The sequence below is a fragment of the Cyprinodon variegatus genome, unplaced genomic scaffold, assembly GCF_000732505.1.
Source record: "Cyprinodon variegatus isolate N-32 unplaced genomic scaffold, C_variegatus-1.0 Scaffold154, whole genome shotgun sequence".
Classification (NCBI taxonomy): Eukaryota; Metazoa; Chordata; class Actinopteri; order Cyprinodontiformes; family Cyprinodontidae; genus Cyprinodon; species Cyprinodon variegatus.
Genome location: NW_015150607.1, coordinates 260928 through 272986, shown reverse-complemented (window position 1 = coordinate 272986; position 12059 = coordinate 260928). Strand labels below are relative to the sequence as shown.

The following is a 12059-nucleotide window of genomic DNA, read 5'->3' as shown; positions in this document are numbered from 1 at the left end:
CGGTGTAGTCCTGAAAGAAAATTTGTTAAACAATAACAGATGTAATAAAATGGTAGGCTTATGGTCAAGTGATATTTGTGTGTTCCTATGGCCCAGTCAAAGTGCACTCCTAAATTCAGCTTTTCACAGCTTTATGATTTCAGTTTCATGCTTTCTGTCCAATCTGACTAAATAATACCGTCAGGGCTATTTTTCAATGAAGATTCTAGTCTTCTGCAAAGCTGCTATAACCTGGCAAGCCAGACTGATAATCTGTAGCACCCAGGTTTAGTGCTATGCATTATTAATCTAGGACTGCTTCTGTTCAGAATCTTTTGAGATAATTTGGTGAAGCAAAACCAAGGTTTGGCTTTAGCCAATCACGGTGACAAATGAAATGCTAGCAGTCATCATGAGAAACTGCAACAACTTAAGGGCGGACTATACTTCTGCAACCGCACACATCAAATGTTGCTTGCATCTGGTCGCGAACCAGTTTTGATTGTATTCTTCTGCAGTGTCGGTCTGGAATTTCTAGGGACGCACAGCAGTTTCCTGCCAAAGCGCTAGGGAGAGCCTATTCGAGAACTCCCTAGAACTTCGGCGGACGGTGACAAGAACTTCTTGGGTGGCTCCGGCGGGAGTGTTTTCCAAAACAACAATCGCGCCTCTGGAAGATATCAAGGTCACAGAGATGGATCTAGAGTTGCTAGACTTCAAAGAGGAACAGTTTCTGTTAATCGAGTTGGCAAAAAGACTAAGGAGGACCATTGTTTTTATTCCTCGGTTTTTTAAAAAGGTGCGCCATGGCACCGAAACCAGAAGGATGACCACACAGACAGCCGAAAAGGCATACCAAGGACCAATCACAGCTGCTTTTTTGTCTGCGCACTTCCGCTTGAGATCTGTGCGGGTTTGCGACCGTCCGATGCCTAGTCAGGATTCTTCTTGATCTTGTCGTGCGAGACGACGGTTGCAGAGGCTATGCGTCAGAAGTATAAATTGGCCTTTATTCTTCCAATTCCTTTGCTTTTCATCTTTCAAAGATGAAATTGTGCATTCTAACTAAACAGATGTGATAGCAGCTGCTGCACGTAGCATGTCGTGCTGCACTGCCATTATTATTTTGGTTCCGCTGTGTCCTATGCAGCTCTCACCTTCCTCACAGTTTTATGTACCTCCATATTTATTGTTTGTACCTCCTGATTGAATTTTCCTTTCGGATCAATAAAGTACATTTGAATTGAATAGGGTATTGAATTGACCCATAATAATGCTGCAAACGTGACTGTCCGACCTGTTTCAAATTTGTTGAATGATTTAACCTGGTGTGGTACAAGATGGAATCTTGTGTTTGTTAACGTATAAATACCACAAAAATTCAGCTAGGTTAAAACTACTACTAAGGTTCTTTCTAGAGAACAGCAAGCATAAATGTTTTCAAAGTGTTTGCTCAGAGGAGTGTGGAAATAAATTATTTCCACACTTTTCAGGTTTTTTTCCTTTTTGGTTGAAAAAGTTCAAAAAGTAGGGCTGCAAAGAATGTTTTATTTGCTTATCAGTTAATCTGTCGATTATATTTTTTGATTAATCGATTAACAATCAGATAGCAAAAGGGTCTTTAAAGAAGATTATTTTTAAACAGATTTAAACCAGGTGAAACTAAAACTTTACTTATTGTGGAGTTTTGGATGGAGCTTATTGAAAGTTGAAAAAGTGTTTTGTTTTCCTTAAATGCAAAATATTTAAAGACTTTGACTCCAAAGTTTGCAGTGTGAAAAAATTAGAAAACGAAATTAGGAACCTATTGTATGTTTGTATTGCGTGTGTCTTCACAAAGCAGTGTGCTATCAAGCAGTTTAAAAGTAAATGACAAATGATCGGTGCTATGGAGAGAAAACAGCTTTTATTCAGTGGTTGATCTGTGTAAGAAAGCAGACCTCAAAGGACAGGTGTACTTTAAATGGTGCTGGGGAATAAAGAACATAGTATGATTTACTTCCATGAACTACAGCCGGTTCTACTCTATAAAGTGGCCTCATGATTAAGAGGGGAAGCATTCAAAAAGAGTCCTCCTTAATGTACTTGTTGGCAAATACTGAACAGCAACCACACAGCCATTATGTTAGTTGGTAACAAATTGCTCACATGTCCTTAATTTAAATGACTCTCCCCCCCCCAAAAAAAAGGCAGGGAATGCTTGTTATCCCATGTCTGGTTGCGTACCTGACATGTGCATGGGGGCACCTATCTATCTTTCTGCGCTAGACGGCTCGTGTCCCCACCAGGGGAGGGAGGTTTTAGAAACTGTGAAAACAGATAGGAAGGGGCTTTATTAACCACTCAGCAGTTTGTGACCCGGAAAACCCAAATTACCCCAAAACTCTCTCGCCTACACAACGTGGGACTTGGCCGCAGTGCTCTGGGAGTTGCTAATCGGCCCCATATGGGAGGTCTGCTCTTGATCGCAGACAGTAGCTGCACCCCTCAGAGCCCCCCTGCTCCCCTCCTCTTTTTAATTTTGCCTCTGCCACTGTCAGCCTGTGTTAGGCCCATTTTATAGACTACAATAAGCGTGTATAAAAGAGCTGTTTTACACAAAGATCCATGGGAGCCTTTATGTGATGTTTGTGTAGTGTTAGTGGAAGTCATGCTGTCATTAAGTGAGGCTGTTTAGAAAGGAGTGATTTGGTGTTGGGTGAATTTTGTTTCCTGTTGAAAATGTTAACGTCAGATGTTGGAAATGACATCTGGTAAAAAAGGGAATTTAAGGGTAGTTTAAAGAAAAAATAAATGGCTAGCTGCTTATTTAATAGGTGGCAGTGTGCATGTTTTTCTGAATGAGTTTAAATTTTTACCCATTGCCTATTGTGTTTCTTTTTTTCCATGTATTGTTCTGGGTCGACCCAAGTTTGCATGCTTTATTCGGTTTTCTATCTACCTTGGTGATCTATCTGGATCAGGGGTCACCAACCTTTTTGAGTCATCCCGTGTGGCCCTTGAGGGCCCCTTGATGGCGACGGGCACCATGTTCCTGACCCCCTTGTCTACTGCTAACTAAGGCTCTAGGGTGCATCTGGGCCTTAGGACCTTTTTTAAATTTAGCCTAAATGTTTCTCATACATGTGCATAGGTTCTCCTCAGGCCCTCTGGTTGCTTCACTCATCACAAATTATGTTTAGGTTAGTTTAGCTGCTCACTGTAGGTCTGAGTCCATCACAGGTCAGATGACCTGTGATGGACGGTTTTACTTGTTCAGGGTGTTTTGCCCAATCATCATTGAAGATAGCCCCTCACCCTGTACATGTAACGAGGTACAGGCGGCTAGATAATAACAAATACATGTTAGTTTTTTCTTTTTTCTTTAGTTTTTCAATTAGATATTTGCATTACATTTCTGCCACAGGATGGCACTTGAAGTACCAGTAATCTGTCTTTAGATCTGCCTTTCATTTGATAAGCTGGAAACTATGTGCTCTTTCTTATTAACATAGTTTAACACAATAATCCAAATATAATGACATATCAGTTAAGAATAAACACCAATAGTACAATGGAAATCGTAGATATTTGTATTTGGGCTAATGATTATAGTAGAAAGGCCTGATGATCTGCCATATCAGAGATTGGCAGCTGTGTCAATTATAAGACAAACTGTCAATTTCTCTTCTGTGTTTGTGCTCAAACTTGTTAATTTTGTATTTTCCTCTTTTGCTTTACGTTTACATAACGCCACCTAACTGTTGTTTTTCTTGTTTACCGTTTAAACAGGGATTCTCTGTTGTTTTTGTTGACAAAGGAGTCCAAATGTACCACAGGTCAAAAGCATAAAATGGCAGCTTTGGTTGATGCGACTCTAAACCTTTAGAATCAAAAACATTATTGACATAAATACCTAAAAAATAAAAATAAATGGCTAGCTGCTTTTTTAATGGGTGGCAATGTGCAAGTTTTTCTGAAGGAGTTTGAATTTTTACCCATTGCCTATTGTTTTTCTCTTTTTTTTCTTTCTTAAATCTGGAAACGGTGGGAAAAGTCAAACGCATTTGATTGAAAAATGGCAGCTGATTCAATATTATTTAACATAATATTTAACAGCTACTGTATAATGATGTTGTATATTTTGTCTTATACTTTTTGACTTTTCTTTAAGTGTTTTTTATTTTTTGTTCACCTACTATGCATGGACACAAATGTAGTCTTGGTTATTGTAATATTGAATATGCTTGATTGATTCGGCCACTGTTTGTTTTTCAATTTTAATTCGGTTGCTTCAGTGTATGGCTAAACCAAAACAGACTGTTGCTTTGTTGAAATTCTCATGTGTTTTTTGTAGCTCTCTCATTGGAAAACTCCTGAACAGTTGCTCCTTCTTTTCTTTTTCTCCTTTCAGGGCATAAAGGCACGCATTTTGGAGACATTTGTGATGCTCTTCCTGTTGGCTTTGCTCATTCTTGGCATTGTGTGGGTGGCATCAGCCCTGATTGACAACGATGCAGCTAGTATGGAATCACTCTATGGTATGCGGCTAGTGATTATTTAAATTTTTCATATTACCTGTTAATGTTGTACATTTCAAAATAAGGTAAAGCCATGGGGCTAAAAACAAAAATGTAAAAAACAGTCTACTTGATGTCCATTGGTGTCTAAATGGTATTGGCTTGGTGTGCTCCTATAACCAAACCCAACCTTTACTCTCTTTTTTTCAGGCTACATTAACATATTTTTTTCTGGGATACACTAAAACAGACCTTGTTTTAGACAAACAGGTCCACTAGAAATATGTTCAAGGACAACTGTCATTTGTAGAGTAGTTTGGGTTTTAAATAATTGTCTTACAAGAATGAAGCATTCATTTTTTTTTTTTTTTTTTACATACGTAAGACTCACGTGTATTAAAAAGTCATTAAGTGTGTTGTAGTCTATTAATATTGTTAACTAAGGGTGTCAAAGTGGACCTTTTTGTTTAAAGGAAGGTCTCCCTGCACTTAAGTTTCAGTTTTGTTTTCTTTTTTCTTAAACAGAATATCCCTTAAGGTTCATACACAAGGTACACAAATACAGCCTCTTGATTAAGTGATTTCCATGTTATGCCTATGTAAAGATCCTTTCAAGAGTGACTAAATGGTTGTTGATGCAAAGGAGACATTTCAGATGATGTGGATGGAGAATATTGAGCAATCAGAGGGTTGCAGTACAGAGATATGCATGGTGGATGCAAAGATAGAGCACAGGGAAATGTTGCTGTACTTCAACAAATCTGAACTCTGTCAGTGAATGTCGAGTTCACCAATCAGCAATCAGGGACTGCCCTATCAGCCCTATCAGGAGGACATTAATCCTAATTCAATAAATGATTTTAAAAATTAAATGGAGGTAATCTAATTAGGTCCAGATGTCGCCTCCCAAAAGAAACGCTTGCTTATCGCTCTGATTTGTGGAGCATAGAAATGGTGAAACCCATCAATGTACTTGTGTCATTTACTTCACCAGCATGTGGAAGTTAAGCTGCGACACAAAGTTGTGTTTATAAATGAGCAATGTGTAAAAATGGTTAGGCATTGGTGAAAAATAAACTCATGCTAGGTCAACTAAAAAAAGTTAATATTCTTCTTTTAGATCTTTGGGAATTCTACCTGCCATACCTCTATTCCTGCATATCCCTGATGGGTGGCCTACTTTTGCTAAGTAAGTTGTTTGATTCAGTTCTTTACTCGTTGAGCTGCCCTTATTTGGCTTTTACCCATAGCACCTTAACAGAGCTGATATTCAGTGTTTTCTGTCTTCTACGCAGTGTGCACTCCTGTGGGGATGTCCAGGATGTTCACTGTCATGGGCCAGTTATTAGTGAAACCAACAGTAAGTAACTGATCAGGTTAAGATATTTGGATGGGACGAGTAGAAACACTTGATTCTGTTTTTGAACAAAATCTGTGTCAGGTCTGAAACTGTATGCTCTGCTAAAGCTCTCACATTCAGCCATTAGAAGCTTGACAGGACTACAAATACATCACCTACTCATCCTCCCATCTGCCATTGCTCCAGTCCCACTTTGGACCTAATTATAACCCATTTCATCTTTCCCTTCTCTGCTCCCCTCCCCTTTAGATCCTGGAGGACCTGGATGAGCAGATTTACTGCATCCATTTGCAGGAGGAAGCCCTTCAGAGGAGATTAAACGGTATGTCTGTGGGAGACGTGTTGGCACGTTATAGGCAGGGGTAGAGGTTGACTGCACTATTGGGTGTGATAAAAGCCGGCCTCACTGGAATCAATTAGCATGAAAAAATCTAGCTGGGCGAACAAAATCCACACACTTGACACAAGTTTTTCCACACACCGCCTCAGTCGTCTAACTTTCTGCTAAAGGTCAAAGTAGCCGCCTTAACCGTGGATGTATTTAATGGTTAAGAAGGTTTACTGCAAAGCCTCTGTCACCGCTGGTGAAGTGATTGATTGCCTTATTTAACGTTGGGTCTAGAATGGTAACATGGGTTAATAGGGAGGAAATTAAATTTTTTGAGGAATTTAGAAATAGAAAATCCCTTTATTGTCCCACAATGGAGAAATTGTGGCGTTACAGTACTTTTTTTTTTGCAGCCCGATGCTGTGGACATTAAAGACAAGTTTTTTTTATTGATGTTTGAAATAACATAGCTTTTCTTAAGAATTTTAAACAAAGGGAAAGTTTAGAGTTCAAAGATGATAAAAATGTTATTTTTTTAGCCTGCATTACCCTCCCAAGTCTAGCCTTCTGTGTTCAACAAAATCCTTGTTTGACGTTAAATTATCTCCAAAAGCAGGAAGTGAAGTTTCAAAACCTACTTTAGCATTAACTCAACCACGCAACCAAGTGTACAGATGTGAGTAAATGAAGAGGACAAGCGTCCTTTCAAACCAGGAAGGTAAGCGAGATCACCTCCTGATAGTATGTGTTTTTTTTAACGCACCGCCTGCCTCGTCCATAGACTGCCACCAATGCGTAAGGACTGTTAGGGGCTCATTCCACTGCACTGCTTTGAACTAACTGATAGAATAATTGTAATCTGTTCTTTATCATTTCCTGAATTGTTTGATCTTTACAAGTCCCTGTGAGGGAGGGAAAACAAATAACTGTGGTCAACACATGTTTGAGGCCAAACTGCATCTCAATCTGCCTGTTAAAGAGGAGGGAGTTAGAGGTGAGGTAGGTTTTTTTGTGCAGTGGAGGAATAAACGTATCCTTATCAGAAATGTTTTAAGCACATGCAAATACTTGTTTTTCATACTCGTCTGTAGGTGAAAGCAAAGGCTCGGTTGGGATATCTTTGATCTTACAGTATTTTAAAAAAAATTGGTTCAGGAACAGTTCACAGGATACACTCCAGTGATGTGTTCTGGCTTCACCCGTGCCCGCTTACTGATACATCATCAAGCTTTTCAGTTTGTGTTTTCTAGAAACAAGCTGTTGAGCCTCATCAGTCGATGCATTTATGTTTGTTTGCGTGTCAGGCTCTTTGCAGTGGTTCTTGGATCTGAAATTGCCCATTTTAAAGTAGCATCTTGGCGTTTGATATTGTTTAGTTCTCTACATAATGGCCCTTTCTTTATTATTTGTGTGTGTCTACTTTCTTTGAAGTGAAAAAGAGAAAAGTTTATGAAAATAATTTGCAATGATAAACATCTTTTGTAACAGCTTTGTTGCTTTAAAATGAAAAATAACAATAGTAAACAAGTCAGATAAGGATTTAATCTTTATAAAAGCTGGAAATAAATTGCTGATAATTTGGTAGAGTTAGAAGTTGAGTCTGAGCAAATATTCTAAACATTACATCCCTTTTACATCAAACCAATGTAAAATGGATTTGTCATTGTTTTAAATTAACATGAATCTATTAGTCCAAATACTACATTTACGCCACTATTGATACAGTTTGAGCTGTCCAATATATATACACACAAGTTATTGCAACAACTATGTTAAGTGTCATGTTTTTATAATTTACAAACTTTTAAGCTGATAGGATGGATGGACTCTTTACGCTCTTTTTCAATTCAGTTTAATTCAGTTTATTTATGTAGCGCACACATGTTATCTCAAGGCACTTAACAGAAACAATTCAATCAGATGATACAGATTGGTTCAACTTGTCTATTTATGAAAACCAGCTGATTGCATCGACTCATCGACCTCACACGGGTTGTAGCGACAGTGGAGAGGAAAAACTCTCTTTTAACAGGAAGGAACCTCCAGCAGAACCAGGCTCTGTAAGAGAGCCATCTAACCTGGTAACATAATAATAATAATAATAATAATAATAATAATAAAAGAAATCTTTATGTATGAGGTTCATACAAGTTAGTTACTTCAGATTAACCTGGTTCTGCTGGAGGCTTCAGTAGCCAGACGCCCCTGGATAACATTTTTAGGATTAAACTTGTGCTTGATGGTATGACAACAGAATTCACGTTGTATCACAGTCATTTTGTTCTTAATTAACCAACATCACACAAGTTTGTCTAAGGCTAATTTTAGTGGTTGTAGTAAAAGGCTTAAACTTGTGGTGGCAAAAGCATCAATTGGTTTGTCCTACAAAATTATTACTGCCTAACACTGCTTTGTTTCCAAAAAAAAAAAAAAAAAAAAAAAAAATCTGAAGGTGGTTCCAGAAACATTAAATAGGCCTTTAATGCTTGGTGCTTGAAGTGCACAGCGATGATTAAGTTTGACTATTGTGCGACTTGACCACGGGTCTGTTGCTGTTGAAAACCGGGTGATGCTCATAGCTCCATTCCCAGCTTCCTTTGGTGATGTTGGGATAGCAGTTTGGCTAAAGCATTTTCATCCCATTAAAACATACCTTGAATCCAGCGTTTTAAGTATTGGCCTATACCCATCTCTTTTGACTGGCCGAGTGGGGCAATGTCTTTGAATAAGTGAAATTTTACCTTGCTTGTAAAGGCTCTCCTGCACAATGTCTTGAAAGAATGCCTGTTAAAGCTATGCTTGGCTGTAATGGTGCTACTTTTACTGGTGCTATAGGTTGATGGTGTCACAGCGCACACTTTCTTTATGTTACATCAAATTGTTTCTGCTAAGTTGCTAGTGTTACCAGCAATGGGCAGCAGTTTTGGCAACAGAAGAGTCTCCCAGCTGTCACTATACTGTATAGTGACCTCTTCCTTGTATGCCGTTTGGTGGTGCTTTTTTACACCACGCTTTTTAGCACTTCTAGCAGCAACAGATTTCACTATCAACTGACTTGGTGATGTATTGTTGTAAATATGATGGATTTCTGTTTAATGTAATTGGATTTTCAACCTGACTTTATGATAAGATTTGATTCTGCTTATGAAAGGAACCTGTTTAACTTACCAAAAAATGACTTTTTTTGTAGTTTTGTGCTACACATAAGTTGAATCAAAAGACCATTTCCCTGTTTTTTTTCTTAAAAAAATTTTTTTTTTTTAGAAACCTTCAAATCATTTATATTCAGTTTTAATTGGACCTGGGAAATGATGGCTTAAAAATCAAATCTCCAATCATTTTTTTAATCTGCCCCCCCTCCTTAGTTTTCATAATAAAACTGACAAATGACATACTTTCCTTTCAAAAACAATCATCCCCAAGTGTTCTTACTTAATAGCTGTTTAACTCATCCAATAAATGTCATTCCTAAGTGTTCTTTGACATGTGACTGGAGTGCCTCTTACACATTGGTTACCAGACTTCAGTGCTGACAATACGCCGTTAGCTCCATCCCTACTTAATGGGACTTGTTATTTTGTCACACTATGATGACACCTTAATGAATCAGTCATATATGGATGGATCAATTTTTGTTTATGACCCAAGTAAATATAGTTAAAAACAACGCAATTAATATCACTGTACAGCTAACACTCTTAAAGGCCGTAAATTAAATTACTTTTATGACTTATGGAACATAGAGAAACATGGCTTATCACAAACTCATTGACTCATATAAATGTTATTAAAAGAAGGGTTTAAACTTTCAGTGCATATATATGCTCAGTTTTGTTTACAGTGTTGCCAGATTTTCTTTGGATCTGTGCAAACTTTTGATCTCTTTAGCATCTTACCAAACAGCCATTGCTTGTAAAACTGATCATTTTGTTTTCAGAATTTGTGTAAATCTGTCCAGAATTTAATTACTAAACACGCTGGAAAAAAATCAAAATCTAGATAAGTCAATTTTCCTTAAATTCAGTGCATTTGTTCTTGAATTTAGGCGGTAAGTGAGACACATTGGCAATGGAACAAGACAATTTACATTTAAAATAAGCAATAACAATTGCATTGTCTCATTTCAAGTGCATATTATCTAATTATCTTATTTTAAGAGTAAAAATGCTCATTCCATTAGCAGATAATCTTATTTACCTACTCAAATTAAGGGTAAATACACTTAATTTAAGGCATTTTTACTTATTTCTAGATTGTTTTTGTAGTGCAAAGGTAAGGTCTCAAAAACAAGATAGAAAAAGACTTGCAACTGAAAGTAATCATTCTAAGGTAAATATGAATGTCATACTGCAAAGGTAAACTGATGCACATGTTTTCTGATGCTGGTGTTCTAAAAACAAAGCAACATGGTGCTCGTCCAGATGCTATGCGGCACAATGACCTTGCCACTGCCTCTCTTTTCTCAGCATGGTGTTTAGCATATTTGGGGATGACGTAATTTTTTGAGCATTAGAGAAGGTTGGAGAGGATATGTTGAATTAACTCTGAGCCCTCCTGGCTGCCAGAGCACTCACTCAGCATCTCTGCCTCGCTGTAACTCAGTCTGTTACTTGACGGTGCCAGCAGAGGGAGAGGAAGGATATATGTAACTTCAATATGGAATGATGTCATTGAAGATACTGCAGCTCCGTTTCTCACTATTCCCCCTTTCTGCTTTAGAAACTGATAAGTCGTTTGTTTTTAAATGTAATCTATAAGCTGTGTAGATTTAATTTAAGCCATGATTTATCTCTGCTCATGATATCTAAAGGTGTATTTGGAAATATTTTGTGAAAAGGTGATAAAACAGTTAAGTTGAACGGGTACATTTAGCCTGGGGCTCAGTTTAGTTTGAACTTGGAGGGAAAAGAAAACTAACTGAACTGTTGATGACATTTCCTCTTGTTGTGCTACATATTTTTTTTCTCCTTGATTTTGCTCTGAGCGTTCAGAGTTTCCCCTTTTCAGATCCAAGAACAGGTACTCTTATCTCTAAAGGCTTTGACATAGACATTTACCTTGCTCCCTTCCTATCTCACCTTTGCAACCTACTTCAGCTCATCCAGACAGGGCGTGTCATAATGAAAGTGGAAAGAAACAGGTCTGATCAAAGTGATCAGTCCTTCACTTCTGTAACAAAGATGAAAGATGGTATACTTTATTGCATGGTAGTAACGATGTAACACTGAACTAATTGGTCTCCATCTGCCAGTCACCCTGGGGGGATGCAAATAGATACTTTTCCACTTTGCCTTCAGCGGCCTTCAATGCTAGTGTGTCAGTCTGGAAGGAAAACAGAGTAAAATAGATGAATTAGCCCTAAATGAGCTGGCCTTGTGGTTTTCCTGGAGAATCCCTTGCCGCTGCTGAGCCCAGTCAACCAGTCGTATCATGTGCTAGACAGCCCCTGACACAAGATTGTTTTTTAGTTTAAATTCACATGGTTGAAATTTGAAAAATATTGCTGTGTGCTAAACACCCTTACATGCTTGGGTGGAATTTCCATAAACAGAGCAGACAAAAACAGGCATAAACAGTTCATTCCTTACAAAGTCTTAAAAATCGAGTACTTATATGGAAATGATAGAATACACTTTGCCTATTTACAAACTTAAAGGAACTGTTGAGATATGTTATTTCATATGAGAGAATAACTTTTACCGTATTTTCATGACCATAAGGCGCACCGTACTAAAAGGCGCAGTCTCAGTTATGTGTGCCATTACTGTATTTAACACACACATAAGGCGCACCGGGCGCAGGTTTTATATACCGGTACATATCCTCTACTACGTTTAAATACCTCTACTGTGTATTTAAAAATAGAGCGGGAGCAAAACTGAGTATGTTTGTG

General features: G+C 38.0%; 1 protein-coding gene across 1 annotated transcript in view; it reads left to right on the top strand.

The window, feature by feature from the left end:
- Positions 1 to 12059, top strand: part of lmbr1 (limb development membrane protein 1) — a 59919-nt gene that overhangs the window by 23577 nt on the left and 24283 nt on the right. The window contains exons 6-9 of the mRNA XM_015377470.1: positions 4373 to 4499; positions 5599 to 5667; positions 5774 to 5838; positions 6088 to 6160. Of these exons, the coding sequence (XP_015232956.1) occupies positions 4373 to 4499; positions 5599 to 5667; positions 5774 to 5838; positions 6088 to 6160 (334 nt within the window). The remainder of the gene's footprint in view (positions 1 to 4372; positions 4500 to 5598; positions 5668 to 5773; positions 5839 to 6087; positions 6161 to 12059) is intronic.